We start from the raw sequence: 20,530 nt of genomic DNA on the forward strand, positions 1-20,530 counted from the left end.
TTGGTCCTCACCCCTTAATCCCCTAAAATGTGTAATTTGTAATACCATGAGAAACTTGGTAAATATAATTCCAATCCAAACGCAACCCAATCAATCTGATCTCAAGGTTGGATCAGGGTTGAAGTTTTAATACATCGGGTCGGGTTTGGGATGACGTACGGCACATCCATAGCAACTATCAGTAACAAAAATAAAACAAGGGTTTACGGTTTAGAAAGATATCGATTGAAGATCTTGGAGCATCCCGCATTAAGTTTTCAACTTTTCATTACCCAAGCTAATTAATGCGGTTTTTCATGTTGTTATATTGGTTAATTGGTATTTGGTGATACTCATCACTAATAACCCTCCTTTTCCTAGAATCGATGGTTGAAAGAATCGAATCTGCATCTGCGTCATGGGTCAGGCCGGGCTTTAAACCTATTTAAACACCGTATGTTTAATATGTAATAAATGTTATAATTCAAATAACATAAATTATTTTATATATATATATATAGCATAATATATATTTACAACTGTACTGTCAAACCAGCATTATTGTTATTAAATATATTTACAACAGGAGACTTGTCACGCAAAGGATAGGAGAAAATAATCAAGATGAGTGAAGAAGTCCTAATCTAATTTTGAGATGAATTAGTAACCACTGCGGGTAAAGTGAGTTGTGCTTCAATGATGCAAACGTCGTCCACCAGGAAGTCATTTGATAGGTCGTTGAGATCACTGAGTGGCATGAAGCTTATCCATCCGTGTACATGGCCCCAAGAATTAAATCCATGAATAGCTGCAAAAGAAATGCCAAAAACTATCTCACAAGAAGACAAAGAAAGAAGCAAAGTTGTTTTCAAGTACATTTATAAAACAAACAATCATAAAGCCTTAAATCACCTTTCTTTTCAGAGTGTTTGCCACTGACTTGGTCCCTAACACGTAAGACAAATTCAATTTGCACCGTCTGTTGCTGAAGGGTTTCTTTGTCAGCCATTATCAAGTACAAAGAAAGGCTTCTGTTTTCTTCCGATCCAAAACCATTTGGGAAGACTAATATTTTCCTGAAGTTCACACAAATGCAGTTGTGAGCGGACAAGCACACCAATGGCCCAGCTGAAAAATGAATACTTAATATTATAAGTGGAGTGAGGAATTTGTTTGAAGGGGTCAAAACCTAAAGTGGGTTGGGAGGGCGGGAATTCACATCTGCGTTTTTACCCTAGAAACTTCCCACTTTTACATCTCAGTGTGCATTAGGAACATATCCTCTATTCATCAATGGGAGATGTTTTCAATGTATGATTGGGATGTGCTGTGGGGCTTTTTTGGGCATGCTATATTGGGCACAAATGTGAATTCGAGAGTTGAGGGGGGATAAGTGGACTGCATCCACATCAAAAATCCGATTTGCAGCCCACTCCTAGTCTATTAGTAGCCCCCCGCCCTATAAACCGCATCCTACCCATGAATTTGGCATCAATCCACGGGCAGAATTCAGTCCACTCCTATAAATCTTAGCTCCACCCTAAGGGTGGACTGAACTACAAAAACCCCTTATTCCTTTTCAAAGACAGTTGTTCAAATGATGTCTAGCCACATGACACTATTGTCTCTAATTATTTTTAATTCCTATTTATCTCCTAAATTAGCTACAACTTAAGAGAGAGTTTCTCTTCTAAATTATCTCTAATTGTATTAATCCATTGTCCCATTTTTCATCCCTATCTATCTAAAGAAATATTTGAACTAAAAAATTTAAGAATTATCTAAATACTATAACAAAATTATATAATAAAAGTATAAATTATAATTTTATGGATTATTCAATTTAATAATAAAATTATTTAAACAATAAAAATTTTAAAAGTAAAAATATTATTTAAATATTTCAATAACAAAATATTTAATATTATATCACAACTATAAAATAAATAAAATTTAAATGACAACAAATTTTAAATATTTTATATATTATTTCAATAAATAAATAACTAAATATTATAAATAATGAAATATTTAACATAACAAAGTTTTAAATAGTTATAATAACAAAGTAAAGTAATAAACTTAAAGTTTTTCTTAAAAATTGAAAAATAATTATAATATATTTCACAATATTAGAATTAGATATTTTAAAATTTTAAACAATAAAATTATTTAAATAGCTAAATAATATTGTAGATAACTAAATTTTAAATAGTTGAAATATTGCAAAATTTAATAACCAAATTATATTTTCAATATTTTTAAAAATAGATTAAAGAACGGAATTATTTAATAACTTTAAAAAATTTATCAAAAACAAAAAAAATAATTATAATAGATTTAATAATATTTGATAATAAGAATATAAAATATAAATAATTTAAAAGATTTTAAATGTTATTGAAATAATTAAAATAGATTAAATAATTTAGATGTATTGAAGCTTCCAAATAACAAAAATATGTAATAGCTTTCAAAAATATATTTTATAATAATAAAAGTAGAATAATAATTTAAATTATTAATTTACTAATATTAAAAACATTATTTCACTTATATCAATTTTTAATTCTAGAAAATATTTTTTAGAAAAATTAATATTTATTAATAATAGTTTTTAAATCTTTATCTATATCTATTATATATATATATATATTAAAATTAATATTTATTTTAATTTTAATAATTATTTATTGAATTTTTGCGATAAATATTTTTTCAAAAATTGTGTATCAATCTATTCTCATTTTGTTATTTAATAATAAATTTTCAATAATTATTGGAGTTTAAACTATTGCTATTTAATTTTTTAATTGATTGGATTTATTGCATATTATTATAAATTTATTTTCAGTAATTATCTTTTTTTGTTATAATTTATTGATTAATATTTATTAGAGATTAAGCTATTATTGGAGATTACACTATTTATTGAATAATATAATATGTTTTTGCTATTTATTGTATTTTTCATAATTATTGTGTTTATTGCATATTTATTAGTTATTTATTGTATATTTATTATAAATTTTCAATAATTATTAGCGATTGAACTATTGTTATTTGTAAGAGATTTGACTATTAATTTAGCTGCAATTAATTATTGTTATTTTTGTATTATAAAAAAATATTAATAGTATATAAAATATAAATAATATTAATTATTTAAAATTTAAAACATAAAAAAAAATTGTCTACTCTTATGCATTTATATTGTTTAGCTTTCACTTAACAAGTCCTGTGCATTGCACGGGTCTCTGCTAATATTATATGATGATAGCGTTATTGTCCTGGTTGAATTGCTGATTCACGACACAGGGAAAAATGAGTTAGGTAGGTTTTTAAAGCACTGATGATACTACAAATTTAGAGAAAATCTATGATGCAGAAAGGATATGGTATGGAAAAAGTTTTGAGTAATCAAAACCCACCCATGAATTTTGATAAATAACACCATGTTCCCTATCACATTTATGATTCTGGTTTATTGGTCAGTTGTTTTTCAGATATTATATCTTTTCCATATCATAGTCGAACCCACAAATATAACATGTTAGAAAGAACTATTTAAAAAAACATTTTGAAAGGGCAAAAATTACCATTGATAACCTCCAGCAGTAAAAACTTGAGAGAAATATTTTTTATCAACCAGCCCGGAGAACTTCATGATCTTCCAGGTATGGATATATTTCAAGGGTTCATTGACCGTTGCCAAACATTCCCCAGCTTTTGCTTTTCCTTCTGCACAATTATTCTTCCCACAAATGAAGATCTCAGCCCCAAAGTAGCAAGTGTCCTCAACTAGGTATCCACGAGAAGGGTCTTTGAAAGTATTAAGGGACATAAATTGGGGGAGACCCCATTCTGTCTTCATGGAATGAAAGCGCCTTGTCTTGCCATGGGAATCTAGGCACAGTAATATGTTAACTTGTAAGTAGAGAAACAAATGTAGAAGGGTTTGAGAGGAAGATGAAAGCAGGATGTAACAAGGTTTTAAAAACCTACTCGGAACCAAAACCGCTTTGGTCATCTGTTTCTAGGTCAGCGGTTAATGTTTAGTTCATTTGGATGGTCTGTTCTAACTTTAAAAATAAAATAATAATTAAAATAAAAATGGTAAAAAATCATTGTCCAAGTCAAATGGGTTAATGGTTTAACTGCCCAGGTCAGCAAATTACTGACCAAGTCAAAAGATTTTGGCCAAGGACAGGGTTAAGGTTGAATAGAACTGATTGCCTAGATGGTTTCCAGGTTAAAGGTCACTCTCTTTGCCGGTTGAACTAGTTGGGTTTCAATCAATACATCAGGTTGCAGAGTGGATTGGGGTTAAGGTTTTAATGCATTGGATCAGGCTGTAAATTGGTAAGTAAATTTGACTCAAGACAAGAACCTTGAATGGATATAAAAGATGATGAAACAAGTCAGAGGTGATAATGATGATGATGATGATATTATTCTTTTATAACACATTTAAATGAGCATCATGCATGAGAAGAAATTACCTTGCACCATCAAGAATTTATCTAGAAATTGCTCATAGATAAATAATCTGAGTATCACATAAAGTTCCCAACCAGCAGGCAGAGAATCTGCCTCAGACATTGCCAAATAGAGAGAGAGATGATCTTTCCCATTTCTTTCCACATTTCCTTTTGGATAAATAGTTAGTCTCCTACAATCAAAACAATTCATTTGGGTTTGATCATAATTCAAAAGTTGCAAGGGGAAGAACTTAAATGAATCATTCTTCAGCATTTCATAATCTAGAATGTTTTCATAAAATTGGTTTTAATTTGCAAAAGAATTTGTCATCAGTTGAAATATAGCTTCGATAATCAACTATCGCTTTCTTTTTATTTTTCCTTTCTTGGGAGCCCACTATTATGACCTAAATTTTTTAGATGATCTATTTATTTCATTATTTGGACAATCCAGACTAATTGAAATTTTGCTACATCACCGAAATGATTGAGACAAGTTCATAATCTTAAGAAGCCACTAGATTAGCTTAAGATTTCAGCTAAACTCATCAGGATCAAATAATTGTTTGCCATCGGATTTGTATACTGTCTTTGATATTCTAATAATAGCTTTTCAACCATTGGATGGTGTCTAATTCTGTAAAATGTAAGTTGTTGCAATACTAACAACAATTGTTGTTATCGTTGCTGTTGAGTAATCTAGTGATTCTCATATAGGGTTTGGCAATTTCATACCCAACCCTTTACCATTAAGGCTGCATTTGGCATGGATTTATCTCCTTTTCATTCCTTAAAATGCTCCTATGAATACTGAGTTTTTAATTGTAAAAATGAGATAAGTCTTTAAAATAAGGAATGCCAAATACAGCCTAAGCCATGTTTACTTAAGTTATCAAAAGGAAATTAGTAGTTACTTTAGTAATTTTCACAAAACTCAAATTTATTATAACTTAGGTCATGTTTGGAGGTGCTTAAGTTAAAAATAAGTATTTTTTGAATAAGTGCTTAAAAACAAGTGCTTATTCCAATAAGCACTTACTTGCATTTGGCACTCAACTTTTTCAAGTGCTTATTTTTCTAAATAAGCCCTTATTTTATATTGGGTGTTTGGTAGTCTTTTTCTCTAATAAGCACTTAAATAAGCATTTGTGACTATTTTGTCCTTCATTTTCTTTTAAATTTTTAAAATATATCCTTTGAAAGCACTTTTATGAAAGCACTTTTACAAAAGTACTTTTAAGAAAGCACTTTTATGAAAGCACTTTTAACGAAAGCACTTGTATGAAAGTACTTTTATGAATATAAAGTGCTTTCTTAAAAGTACTTTCATACAAGTGCTTTCACAAAAGTGCTTTCATAAAGGTGCTTTCATTAAGTGCTTTCGTAAAAGTGCTTTCATAAAAATACTTTTGTAGAAGTGCTTTTTTAAAAGTACTTTCATAGAAGTGCTTTCATAAAAGTACTTTCACAAAAGTGCTTTCACAAATGTACTTTCATAAAGTGCTTTTGTAAAGTACTTTCGTAAAATAGCTTTCATAAAGGTTCTTTCTTAAAAGTGCTTTTATAAAAATACTTTCATAAAAGTACTTTTATATAAGTACTTTTATAGAAGTACTTTTATAAAAATGCTTTTGTAAAAGTGTTTTCATAAAAGTGCTTTCATAAAAGTACTTTTATAAAAATACTTTTATAAAATTCAATTAGGGATAATTCTATAAGTGGTATTTTAAAATTCAACTAGGGATAATTTTAAAAGAAAAAATTGAATAAGTGCTTATTGTATATGCACTTTAAAAAAAAAAGCTGGAAATTTAGGCTTAAAAAATAAGTCCTTATTTTTAAAATAAACACTTATTTCGGGCTTATTTTCCAAATACCAATAGGTGCTTATTAGACCAAATAAACACTTATTTTTAAACACTCCCAAACATGGCCTTATGGGGTAATGGGCCGCATAAAGACAGTTTAGATTGATTAATTTTATTTAAATGGATCATTAATAGTCTATAAGGTCAGATGGGTTGGATTGAAGTTCAACCCAAATCCACCCAATTGCAACCCCTAATCTTATATATATGCTATCATCCTCTTCCATTAACTACCCTTAATTAAATAATTTTTATTTGAATTTGGTGTAATAATTCTTTAAATCGGGATCCATGTAATGGTTTGGTTCTGATTCCTCATCTTGACATGTGAATTTTAAGCCAGCACAGCCCACATCCCAGGTCGCACCATGAATGAGAGACAATAATGCTCCCCACAGCACAAGCCCAAATAATGTATCCCCACCATCCATTCATTGTCATGGGCCCAATGCATGGTTGGGGTCCTTGGGGAATATGCCGTGGGGCATACAGCCTGTGGGGGGAGTCAATTCAAACTCCATTGATTGATAATATATTATGGCTCCGATTGTTTCGCAGGAATAAGGATCCGGAATCGGAATTGGAATGGGCTATTCTGATTCTAACTCTTTGGTTGGGTGAAATTAGAATCACATCTCCATTCTTGCTAGAATGACATTTCCTCATTTGAGGGAATGGTTATTCCTTGTCTTTTCCTTGGGAATGAAGTCTCATTCCTGTTAATTCTAAATCCTATACACATTCTTATCTGAACCAAACAGATAGACTATGGGAATAGACCATTCCAATTCTGATTCCAAAGGATTTTGATTTTGATTCCAATTCCGATTCCAACTGCAAATCAAATGGACCCTATATACATATATCAAGGTTTTAAAAACAGGACTGGACACAGAACCGTTCTGGGTCAAATGGTCAGGCCTGTTCTGATTTAAAAAATAAAATAAAAAATTATAAAAAATTGGCAAAAAACCATTGTCCTGATTGACAGGTCAATGGTTCAACCGCCCGAGCTAGCGGGTCACTGACCAAATCAACGGTTTTTGGCCCATGAGCAATTTTAGAGTAAAACAGAATTGGTTACCTGACCAGTTCCTGAACCAACCGGTCTGACTGTCCGGTCCAGTTTGATTTTCAAAACCATGATATATATATACAAGTATGTAACTGTATTGATCCGGGTTCAGTGCAATACTAATTAATTCTACCTAAATAAGTTACAATAAAAAATCATAAAGATTAAACTGAAAGCATACCATTTGTAACCTCCAGCTTCAAAATCGCCACACACATATTTTTCGAACGAAGAATTTAAAACTGAGGAGAATGATTTAATCTTAACTGTATAATGTGCTGGTTTTTCCTTCCTAAAAGATCTTTGAATTCCTGAAAATAAATATGGAAAAAGTTTTTTTTACATGTGAGCACATGAAATCAAATGAACTATCGTATTTAGTGCAAGGAACTTACTTTCTTCTTCTCGGGTCATATTTGCTGCTAAAAGTATCCAAAACTTGTTATTTATTAACAGCAGAAGAATGCGAATTTGAGCTTTAAAACATGCATGCACAGTGTTATTGCAGAACGAGTTACGAGAAAAGAACTCTTCGATATGATTTGTTTACGCCTCTTCACTTAACTTAATCCTAATTTATAGCTTAGAATAGATTAAATTCTTCCAACCAAAGCAAAATAAAAAAAGAAGAAGCATAAACAAGAAAAGAATAGAACAAATTAATGTACTTAAACCTCTCTTAGAGGCCATTGCTTGGTGTGATGCTAAATTCTTTACCTAACAAGCGTGAGAATGAATGTGGATACAGCATACAGGGACTGTATATCTTCAACCCCTCCCAAACCCAGGTTATACCAACATAACAGCACCTCTGGTCGCAGCACTTTGTGAACCTCCAAAATGAAATGCAGACAGTTCAGCAATGAAATTAATTAATGGGTAAAATACAAAACCCTCACCTGAGGTTTCTGGATAGGGCTGCAAATGGTATTCGATTAATCAAATTCGTTTTCAAATTCGATCCCATTAAAGGGTGATATGGATTCGATTCATTTATAATTAGACCAAATATGGATCTCACCCTATCCGATCTGATATAATCTAAATTGATTCGATTTAAATATATGTTCATATGTACTTAAAAGTTATATTATATCTATCATTGAAGTTGTATTTTCACTAAATTGTCATAGGTTCAAGTTCTTATTATAATTTATTTTTAATTCATTTTGTTCATAAAATATAATATTAAAGTCATGTTTAGCTCATTTTAGTTATAATGTACTAGCAGGGACCCATGTGAATCATGGGCTTTGTTATTTGAAAACTAAACAACAAAAATTCATAAGAGTATATAATTGTTTTATATTTTAACTTTTTAATAACCAATTCGATCGAACTTGACCCTACTTGGTCAGTGTTCTACTATTTCCAATCGACTTAACTCGACCAAATTAGGTCAGTTTTGGCTTAGCATGTAAATCGATCAAAACTGAACTAACCCGATTGTAGATATATCTTAATGTTTTATATTTTAAATATATTTGTTTTTAATACAGAAAAGTGGGAAATTCCCATGTTTCTTAGTCTACGATATTTTAAATCATAAATTTAATTTTTTAATAATACCACTATAATTTATTAAATTTAAATTTAATTTTTAAGTTTAAATATTTTGAACAAACAAACCAATCTGAAAATATACCCAAGTTGGTGGGTTTTCACTAATGGCCAGTCGGTTTCGGGTGACAAACTCTCGACCAGACCATGTCGATTTGATTTGCGAAATAACCTACAACCAAACTGAACTAATCCTTGAACACTCCTAATTTCAGCTAAGTTAATAGCCTAATGTCTAATAAATAACAATAGTTTGATCTCCAATAATTATTGAAAATTTATATTAAAAAGTGCACAATTATTGAAAATAAATTTATAATCAAAATACAACAATTAAAAATATATAATAAATACTGGAAAAATATTAAAGTAGTTAATAAATAGTGCAAACTCAAATAATAGTTTAATCTCTAATTAATATTAAACAATAAGTTAAAAAATATAATTACTAAAAATAATTTTTTAACAAAATTACAATAAATTAAATTTCAAAAGTTAAATAATAGTTGTTTAATCTACAATAACTATTCACAATTCTCTATTAAATAAAAAATAAAATATATTTATCAAAAAATAAATAAAATAACTATTAATTCTAGTATATATAAATATATATATATATAATGAATGTACACTATTATTGTTTAATACTTTAACTTTTTAATAACCAATCCGATCTAACTCGATCTGAGATGGTCGGTTTTCTAGTATTTCCAATCGGCTTTGGTTTAGTAATTTTCCAACTCGACCAAGTTAGGTTAGTTTTGATTTGTCCATTAGTAAACCGACCAAAACTGAAATGACCAGACCATACATATATTAATATTTTATGTTTTAAATATAATTTTTAATTTAGAAGAGTGAGAAATTACCATATTTCTTAGTCTAAGATATTTTATATCATCAATTTAATTTTTTGATAATACCATTGTAATTTATTAAATTTAAATTTATTTTTTTAAGTTTAAATCTTTTGAACCAACAAACCAAATCAAAAATAGACCCAAACTAATTTAATCCAAGTTGGCATGTTTTCACTAATGGTAAATTATTTCGGGTGACAAACTCCCAACCTAACTATGTCAATTTGGTTGGCGAAACAGCCTACAACCAATTGAACCAATCCTTGAACACACCAAATTTCAATTAAATTAACATTCTAATCTCTAATAAATAACAATTGTTTAATCTCCTATAATTATTGAAATTTTATAGCAAAAATACACAATTATTCAAAATAAATTTATAATAAAAATACAATAGATATATAATAAAAATATAATAAATACTAAAATACATTAAATTAGTTAATAAATAGTGTAATCTCAAATAATTGTTTAATCTCTAATAAATATTAATCAATAAATTATAAAAAATGCATAATTACTAAAACTAAATTTATAACAAAAATACAATAAATTAAAATTCAAAAGTTAAATAATAGTTGTTAAATCTCCAATAATTATTAACAATTTAATGTTAAATAACAAAACACAAATAGATTTATAAATGATTATTGAAAACATATTTATCAAAAATACAATAAATAATTGCAAAAAATAAAATAACTATTAATTTTAGTATATATAAATATATAATTAATGTACACTATTATTTTAAAATTATTATTTATAAATATAATTTTTTTGAACGCTATTTTCTATAATTATTCATTGATATAAGTGAAATTAGTTATTTAAATAATGTTGTTATTTAATTTTTAAAATATTAATTATTTATTGAATTTAATAATCCATAAAATTATAAATAGTAATATTATTACATAATTTGCCATTAATTTTTTTAAATAATTAATTATTATTAATATGAATATTATGGAATCTATTATGATTATTTTCTACTTTTAAGAATTATTTTAAACTGATTACATAATTTTGTTATTTTAACTAGTTAAAATTTAGTCATGTTATATTTTGTTATTTAAATATTTAAATAATATGTAAAATATTTAAATTTTTTCATTATTTGAAGTTTATTTATTTCAATGTAATTATGTAATATGAAATATTTTTCTATATAATTATTTATCTATTTTAATATTTTTTATTTAAGATATTTACTTAGTGAAATATTTAAATAATGTTTTATATTTTAATGTTAAATTTTTATTATTTTTATAAAATTTAAATTGAATAATTCATAAAATTATAATTTATACTGTTACTACATAATTTTATGATTAATTTTGCAAAAACATAGAATTATTAATAAGATGAGTATTATTAAATATTTCATAATTAATTTTTGTGTTTTGAATAAATATTTTAAAGTTAGTATATAATTTCGTTATAATATTTAAATAATTCTGAAATTTTTTAATTGAAAGTTTCTTTAGATTGATGTTGATAAAATGTGGGGGAGAGGATAAATAGGAATTAGAGATAGTTTTGGAGGGAATCTCTCTATTAAATTGGAGATAATTTAAGAGATAAATAGGAATTAGAGATAATTTAGGAGATAAATAGGAATTTGAGAGAATTTTGGAGAAAGTGGGGGAGAGTGGTGAGACTTAGCTAAAAATTAGAAAAAGCAAATCTCTCTTTCTTTATGGTTGTTAGAAATAATTAAACCTACGTTATTTCCTTATTGGTTTAACGGGTAATTATGTGAAATTAAAAAAATGAAAAAAAAAGAGGAAATTAAGATGGAGGATTTAGAGCAGACATGGTGACGCGGACTGTTATTTAATATCCAATTATAATCTGAATTCGATTTAAATCTGATAGATATCAGATGGATATGATCCGATTTGAAATTGAATGTAAGCAAATCAAATTCAGATAGGATTCTATTCTATCCTTTTGCAGCCCTATTTCTAACAATCATAAAAACCTTCCCTGGAGAAAAAAAAAAAAAATTGTAGTTATCTCCCTTCCCTCATTGTCCTACAAAAGTAGTTGGCCTAATGTATTAAATTTTAAAATACACATATTTTACTAAAATACCCCCAGAAGAACTTTTAACTTCTAGCTAAAAAAGGTCCCATGGTCAAATAAAAAAGAGAAATAATTTTACTTTGTAAATTCATGGCTACAGTGAAGTCTAGAAGGGCAAATCTGATATTTTAAATAAAGGCTAGAGTGAAGTCTAGGGACATTTAGTAAATCCCAAGTCTCCGTTTCGGGAACAATGACCGAAAGGAATTACGATGCAAAATATCTTCTAAACTTGAGAATCTGCACTGATGATCACCGGAGAGACAGAGCTTTGGCATAGCTTTAATTTGGTGGTGAAATTTTCATTATGGATGAAGATGAAAAGGGAAATGGATCATTGCCCACCCAACTAGTTATGCTCTGGACTTGCAGTCCGACACCACTAAAATCATTTTAGAGAGTGAGAGTCATTTACATTTATTTAGCTTCCAATAGAAATGTGTAAGTAATATTCAATTCAGACGATTAAAAACCATGCAAGAATATTGAATTTTGGTACAGTTGTACCCAATAATTAATCTGGGAACGACCATTGAAGTGGTAAGTTTTAGGGGCCTCAGATCCAACACGATTGAGCTCTCATCTTGGTGCTGCATGCTGATGAGATTGAGAAAAAAGAATCCTTGGCTGTACAGAGATTGCATCAACACTTGTAAATCTGAAACCCCATAATCTTTTGATAAAGTTCTTGCTGTTACAAGATTGAGGACAACGAAAGGCCTCCATCAATGGGGTATACCCCACCAGTCATGTAACTAGCCGCAGGATGAAGGGCCAAGAACTTCACCAGTCCAGCAACTTCTTCTGGTTGTCCAAATCTCCCCAAGGGGATTGTGTCTAAGATCTTCTTCTTATAATCTTCACTGAGTGTAGCAGTCATGTCAGTTGATATGAAACCAGGAGCAACAGCATTCACAGTAATATTTCTCCTTGCATATTCCTTTGCAGTACTCCTGGTAAATCCTTTAATGGCTGCAGCAGAAGCACTGTAATCAGCTTGCCCAACATTGCCAATCAAACCAACAACAGATGTTATATTAATTATTCTTCCTTTGTTCTTTGTCATCATAATTTCATTTGCTGCCTTTGTGCAGAGGCGCTTACCAAAGAAGTTAACATCAAACACCTGACGCCCCTCTGAATTGTTCATTCTCACCAGCAAACCATCATGAACAATCCCTGCATTATTTATTAGTACGTCGATTGTACCCCATGAATCGACTGCAGCTTTGATCAGTGATCTTACATCTGCTTCCTTTGAAGCATCTGCCTGAAAGGGAAGAGCTTGGCCACCATATGCCTCAATCTCTTCAGAAACTTCTTCACCATTCTTAGAAGACTTCAAATAATTCACAAGGACCTTACAACCAGCTTTACCCATTGTCAATGCAATTGCTCTTCCAATTCCTTTGGAAGCACCGGTAACAACAACTACAGGAGATTCGACATTTTGAGCCACTGTAACACTTGTTTGTTCAACAGATGCATCCTGACTTCCTACTCCAGAGGAAGTAGAAAAACTCCTCCATCTGCACTGGTATGGTTGGAATTGCAATGACCTACTGCTTCAAAAAATTGGAAGGAAATGCCGGGAATGAGTGAATCCCCATCTACAAGGAGTAGTACTGATGAAAGTTCGGACAAACCTCCCAACAGTCATGGCTGAATAAGAGGAAGAAGATCCAGCAAAGGCCACAAATATATAGCTTGATTCAAAACATCAAGGATATCTGAAAAAAAAAAAAAAAGTAAGAACACTCCAAGCAACATAAAATAAGGAAATAAGAAGTATGAAGGAAACAAATACTAGGAAAACATGAATATAGGAAAGAAAGCAGATAGTTTATTTGCGTTGGATTTGGTTAGGTTTAGTTTCTATTATTATTCTTGGAATAATCGTAGTTTTCTTTTTTTTTTTCTCCAATTGCATGCATTTTTTATAATGTTTCCTTATTGAAGGTGTTCCTTTTTGTTCCTACTACAAAGTAAAGCTGAAGGGGAGGGAAAAAGAAGATAGTTTTTTTAACTATGTTGCTAATTATTTCAAACAAATTTGAAATAGATGGAGCCCTGCGACATTCTTCAATGTTAACTCGAGCAGTTGAACCATTTGACTTAAAAACCGATCATCATTTTGGCCCTGTTTATCACCTAGCCCACTATTTTGAAAAAAAATAAAAAAACATTGAATTGGTCAGCGAACCGCTGACCCTAACAATCTAACTACCAAATCCGTTTGACTTGGACAATAGTCCACAGTTTAATCCTAAATTAGTTCTCTATATATGACTGGATCATATCCTAACTATTGATTATAACTGTAGTAATTAGTTTCTAATATATTAAATATTTAATATTAATTAATTAGCTTAAATATATCATTAGCATTGATCATATATGATGAGGGTGGATTTGGCCCTCCAGTGATATCATGACACGTGACATCTCATAACAGCTGGATGACACTCAGACACCACCTAGACGATAACTTGCCTTAGCCAAAGTGAAGGACGGAGTCCGACCTGGCAACCTGCCTCTGCCGACCTGGTGGAAATCTATTTGGCGACCTCATCCACAACTCAGGGCGGCTTGCAACATCTTCTCCAGGGCTGACCTGTGGTACCTCGTCAGTACGGTCGAAGTGACCTCAATGAGTTGCGATCCCTCTCGAGGGCTTGCCGACCTAATTGAGGTCCAAGTGGCGACCTGCGAGACGTGCTCGCCAACCAACTCTGCATGCATATCCCGTCACTCCCGGGTTTCTCGGAAGTTGGCCCCTGCACCAAATGTTTCGGAGGAAACTAAACAAGGTGCAAAGACTAGTCTATGTGCATGGCTACCTCTGAGGACTTTGGGTCGATTAGGCACGACCTCTCAAAGATCTCGGATGCGATGCATGAAGCCCACGCCAAACAACGCCTATATATAGGCCTCACCTCCAACTTCACAGGGAGAAAGGTACACACAATCATACATTCTCAAGCTCTCTCAATATCCCAAAGAACTTTCAAATACTTACTAACTTAAGCATCGGAGTGTCCTCCGCAGGTAAAAGACGCTCGGGCACCCTAACTCTCTTCTTCTCGCAGCACATATCAGCTCGGCCTAGCGTAGCTTGGCCCTGATCAGGAAATATCCAAATCAAAGTCCAAGTCATGAGACACAAGGGAGCAGCCAGATCGTGTGGCATCAATTGGCACCATCTGTGAGAAACGCAACAAAAAGCTAAGTTCTCACCTTCTAGTTTGCTAAGTTCTCATCATTTAGTTTTCACCTTTATCAACCCAATGACATTTTTGAGTAGCACCAACATCAAGAACAAAGTATCAGTTACTGGGGGCAAGAGCATCCGTGATGAACCTTGAGAACCCCTATGTGACAATCAAGTAAGTTCAGTGCCCCTAGCACATCTCGGAGTAGAAACTGTGATGTACCCAACACTCCCATCACCCTAGACAAATACACTGCTACCTCATGTGGACACCCCTCTCCCCGTAGTAGAGTTGTCAGTGGTTCCCATTGGGATTGAAACGTGGCAGTTTTATGAGCTGAAGCATGAACCTTTAGATGTGGACATGGGAGGAGAAGTTCAGTGCATTCATGTCACCGTAGGATAATCAACAGTAGAACAATCTCAACAACCAGCAGTTCGGCAACAGGCACCTCATAGTAAGGCCGCCCCCGCAGGTCGAGCCCTTTGTGGTTCCCGCGAGAGTTGACGGCTAACAGACTGAGCAGCTCTACCGACCTCAATTCAGCCCGAACGAACCTCGCCAGCTCTGTTCACAATGTCACCTCTACAGGTCGATCCCTTCGTAGCTCCCGTGGGAGTCGGCAACCAACGGATTGTGTGGTCACCCTTGCAAGTCGAGCCTTCCAAGGCTCTCGTGCGAGTCAGCGACTTACGATTAGTAGAGCTGCCCCTACAAGTCGAGCTCCCTATGGCTTCTCGTAGGAGTAGACGACTAGCATCACCAAGGGGCTGATGTAGTGTAGCCGTGGCACCGACCTACCACCCAACGCCAACAGCAACATACGTATAAACAGAGCCATCACAAGGGGGTGGGGGGGCAAAATATGAACAACTAGTCTAGGTGAGCTTCAGGGATCTGGCCCAAATTGCCTCCTAGCCCAAACTGCGAAGCCTCACTACTGATCGAACTTTGTATGGATCCCCTAAGAGTCGGAAGCGAATTGAATGTGGAACCGGCCTCATAGGTCAAGCCCTTCATGGTTCCCGTGAGAGTAGGCGACCCGCAGATAGTAGAGCCACCCCCTCGAGGTAAGCCTCCCATAGCTCCAATAGGAGAGGGCGGCTAGCAGTTCCAGGATCAAGTACAATACATGTACGTCATGGTCTAGCAAGCACCTATCCGGGGAAGCCAATCCCACACGATGGCTTGGAAGCAGTCACATTTAAAGCTACTATGGAATGGCCATCTGCTTTGGCGACCTGGTCAAATTGAGTTCTAAGGGAAATCCATACCGCTTTCTAGCTAAGGCGCCCTCAAGCCAACTTTGAAAACACAACAACAACAAGTAGACCAATCTAAGCAAATCGCCCCCCTGTTTATCTAGCTCGGCAACACGTGTAAATTGATTTAAAAGGACGTTGGTGTCTCACCTCCAACTTAAAAAAAAAAAAAAAAAAACAGAGAGAAAAAAAGAAACGAAGGAAGGGAAGACTAGCTCGCTTTCAGCATAAGAAAAAGAAACAAAGGAAGGGAAGGCTAGTTTGCTTTTAGCACCGTGGCAGACATGCAAACTTGGCCGATCTCTTCACAACCGACCTCCACCTTGGTTTCAGGCTCCACATCGACCTCATCAGCTACTCTTTTGAGAATAGGCTCGAGGGACATTGTGTTGTAGTCTACCTGAGTGTAGTGATCTGACGAGGCGGTCATACAGTTAAAAGCCCCTCTTGAGGACGCCATGACAAACTTCGCACTTGAAGTATTGAGCTGAATTGCAAAACTCCTTGGAGTGCTTGCTTCGCCTCTCCTCGAGCAGATGAATTCGCTCTTGCGCCTCAAGAATCAAGACGATGATGTCCTGCGTAAGGCTGCATCCAACACTTAGACTCTTTCAACCTGAGGAGCAAACTGGACCAATGCCTATGACTACGAGCTCATCAAATTAGTCACTCCAGACCAAAGAAACAAGCTACTCCCTTCCCTAAGCTTATCTCAACTCGGGAGTGGGGGGCAATTGATGAGGGCGGATTTGGCCGTCCAGTGACACCATGACACGTGGCATCTCAAAACAGCTAGATGACACCTCGACACCACCTAGGCGATGACTTTCCTTAGCCAAAGTGATGGAGTCCGACCTAGCGACCTGGCTCTGCCGACCTGGTGGAAATCTAGCTGGTGACCTTATCTACAACTCAGGGCAGCTTGCAACACCTCATCTAGGGCCGACCTGTGGTACCTCATCAATATGGTCGAAGTGACCTCGATGAGGAGCAACCCCCCTCAAGGGCTTGCCGACCTGATTGAGGTCCAGGTGGCGACCTGCGAGACGTGCTCACCGAGCAATTCTACATGCATATCCTGTCAGTCCGAGGTTTCTCCAAAGTTGGCCCCCTCACTGAATGTTCTGGAGGAAACTGAACAAAGTGCAAAGATCGGTCTACGTGCACTGCTACCTCCGAGGACTTCGGCCCAGATAGGCACGACCTCTCAGAGATCTCAGACGCGATGCGTGAAGCCCACACCAAACAACGCCTATATATAGGCCTCACCTCCAACCTCACAGGGAGGAAGGTACGCACAATAATACATTCTCAAGCTCTCTCAATATCCCAAAGAACTTCCGAATACTTACTAACTTAAGCATTGGAGTGTCCTTCCCGAGTAAAAGACACCCGGGCACTCTAACTCTCTTCTTCTCGTAGCACATATCAACTCGGCCACCTTTCAGCTCAGCCTAGCGCAGCTCGGCCCTGATTAGGAAATATCCAAATCAGAGTCCAAGTCATCAGACAGGAGGGAGCAGCCAGGTAGCATGACATCAATATATTTTTAACTTCTATTTTTTATTAATTATATTTAAAATATTAATTAATACAATATAACGTTATAAAAGTAACTAACAATTATAATTGATTATTTCTTCTTTATTAATTAACTTTAAATTTTAGTTTTACTAATTTAATTATTAGTTAGTGTTAGATATCATGTAATTTACTTTAACTTATTTATAATAATTAAATTGATTTTAAATTTACCCAAAGTTATAAATAATTATTATTATTATTTTCACTAAATACTAATATTATTATAACATTTATATTAATCATATTTGTTTTGTATTGAATTAATTAGTATAAAATATAATCTAATATTAGTACAGGGTCCAGTTTGGCCGTTTGTTTCAGATCCATTTCAATCAGATATAGATCAATTATGGGTTTAGTTGGGGTTAGGAATGAGCCGGGAAATGTTAAGTGGTTTAAGCTTGCCTTAATTTATGGGCTTAGGCCAACCCGACCCATCAACCTGGCTTACTGGGGCAAAAACAGGACAATAAAAACCTTAATTGAGCTATCTTCCTTGCCCGAATAGGGCTTCACAGACCTGAAATTTTCTACTGTCATAGGTTAATTGTATCAACACCATCCACTTCAAGGGTATTACGATACTGCCTTTGGACTCCTCGAAATCTAAATTGATGTAAAAAAAAAAAAAAGAAAAGAAAAATGAACAATTACTTAAGATTTAAGTTTATGGAGAGAGACAACTTTGATTGTCAATTGCTTGGTCACTTTGTGCTCAAGCATGAACATAGGGAGCTTTAACTATCTTTTTCTTTGCTGTTTTTAGACTCCTGTTCTTCACATTTCAATGCATTGGTTTGGCCTAATTCGTTCTTTGAGGGCGCAGGTTCAAGACTTCAAGCCTCTTGGCTCTTTGATTATATCAGAATGCTTTAAGACAAAAACAAAAAGAAAAAGTATAACCCAAATTTCAATACCTGCTGCTATAAGATCTTAATCCTCTGATTTGAAGCCACCGTCACCACTCGCCACTGCACTTGAAACTTTGTCTGGCCCAAATACTGACACAAAATTCCTGTAAACAAACGATGTCATAACCTCCCAGCACAAACTTTGCTTGTAGAAAACGCAACAGAAGTCATATTCGAATACGAAACGTCATTCACAGAAAATTAAAAAAAAAAAAAATTACTTCTCTTTTAGATATTCTGCAACTCCTCTGAACAATACCTTTTGGAATAGAATAGAGTGAGAATCATCCTCCGGACAATCCTCAGCGTCACACTCTGAACTCTTCAACTTCAAAGAAGAATTAACAGACTAAACATTCGAAAACTAGTCATGAGAGTCTGGGAGTCTTGGTGATGGTGGTCTTCAACATTAACGAAAGAGAGAGACGTTTATCTCTTTTACTCTCGGTGTCTAATGGGGAAGGGTGCGTAGGTGAGCAGCTATTCCTTGTTTGAGGAAGAAGTTGCTATCAGCAGTTTCTCCTCCTTCCAGGCAGTGGTGAACGTGGATCTTTTATTCTGAGATTTATCCAATTAATGTTGATCGTCCTACTGATTTCCCTAGTAGGTTTCGGCCGGCGGTTTATTGGGGACCCATTTTTCTTTGGCTCCTGCCTTTTTTAAATTGTTGATGGTTCGTTCTGGTCTCTGTCGCAAATTTGGAAGTGGAATTGAGGTCTCCCCTTCGGTTTCCAGGACGATTACTGGGGTCTGGTGGGGCTCGGATCTGCTATCCAGGAGATGTTTCCAATAGACGGTGGTGGTGCTCTGTGGGCAAGGATGTCGCTGAGTTGTCTGTGGGGGTGGGTTGGCTACAGAGGTTTTCGGCACGAAAGCGGGAAGTTTGGTGGTGTAATAGTGAACGTGTTTCTACTCTACCGTTTTTTTAAGGAGTGCTCGGCTGGATTTACGTATGTTATGTAAGTTTGGTAACGATTAGGTATGATGGGTGGGGGTGTTCATGGCCGCTCGCTCTTGCCTTATTTGTTTGAAACAAGGGACTATAACCCTACTAAATACTGGGCAGTTATTACTGGCATATGTTAGATTTTTATTTGATTTAAGAGATTGAGTGGCGTTTTATTTGTTAATAATAATTTACTTTTTTTAGATTCACTTTTTGTCAAATTTATATTTAGGGTAATTGCCTAAAACCCACGTCATTTTCTATGAATTCTCTTAAACCCGTTATAACTTTTCAAAACATCAAAAACCCACTAAACGTTTTTTTTGACTAAAATGCCCTTAAGCGTCCAACCGGCGATCAAGAATGCACGTGCAAGGGAGATAGATAGGAGAGAATTAAGAATCTAGTGAACCACTATCTAGCCAACCACAACCGTAGGTTTTCTTGTGATCTCAACGGCTAAGATTAAATCTTGACGACGGAAGCAATTGATCTTGGCCGCTCGCGAAAAGTGAAAAACCATAAGGAGATAAGATTAGAGAGCAAGCTGAAAAGCAAGACAAGAAAATCAGAGAGCCAGAAAGGGAGAGGGAGAGAGGGCGAGAACGGAGGAGGAGAGGCGGAAGTAGAGAGAACAAGTAAAAGCTGAGATTTTTTCCGTCTTTTTCTTGTTCACTGGTTCAGAGGAGTTTGAT

At 33.9% G+C, this 20,530-nt stretch overlaps 2 protein-coding genes across 2 annotated transcripts; both read right to left on the bottom strand.

Annotated features, from left to right (window-relative positions):
* Positions 1–462: 462 nt before the first annotated feature.
* On the bottom strand, positions 463–7,945 carry LOC104609120 (uncharacterized). The gene is made up of 6 exons (XM_010275346.3): positions 7,799–7,945; positions 7,585–7,714; positions 4,482–4,651; positions 3,579–3,885; positions 892–1,055; positions 463–787 (listed from the first exon to the last, which is right to left on the bottom strand). Exons 1-6 carry the CDS (start codon positions 7,815–7,817, stop codon positions 624–626), a joined length of 954 nt encoding a protein of 317 aa, XP_010273648.1. The 5' UTR covers positions 7,818–7,945; the 3' UTR covers positions 463–623.
* Positions 7,946–12,033: 4,088 nt separating this feature from the next.
* Positions 12,034–20,111, bottom strand: LOC104609121 (3-oxoacyl-[acyl-carrier-protein] reductase 4-like). Its single transcript, XM_010275347.3, has 4 exons — positions 19,149–20,111; positions 18,896–18,993; positions 13,567–13,650; positions 12,034–13,482 (listed from the first exon to the last, which is right to left on the bottom strand). Exons 3-4 carry the CDS (start codon positions 13,578–13,580, stop codon positions 12,615–12,617), a joined length of 882 nt encoding a protein of 293 aa, XP_010273649.2. The 5' UTR covers positions 13,581–13,650; positions 18,896–18,993; positions 19,149–20,111; the 3' UTR covers positions 12,034–12,614.
* Between the last annotated feature and the right edge of the window lie 419 nt (positions 20,112–20,530).

This window comes from Nelumbo nucifera, chromosome 8, assembly GCF_055504915.1.
Source record: "Nelumbo nucifera cultivar China Antique chromosome 8, China Antique-T2T, whole genome shotgun sequence".
In the NCBI taxonomy this organism is placed as follows: Eukaryota; Viridiplantae; Streptophyta; class Magnoliopsida; order Proteales; family Nelumbonaceae; genus Nelumbo; species Nelumbo nucifera.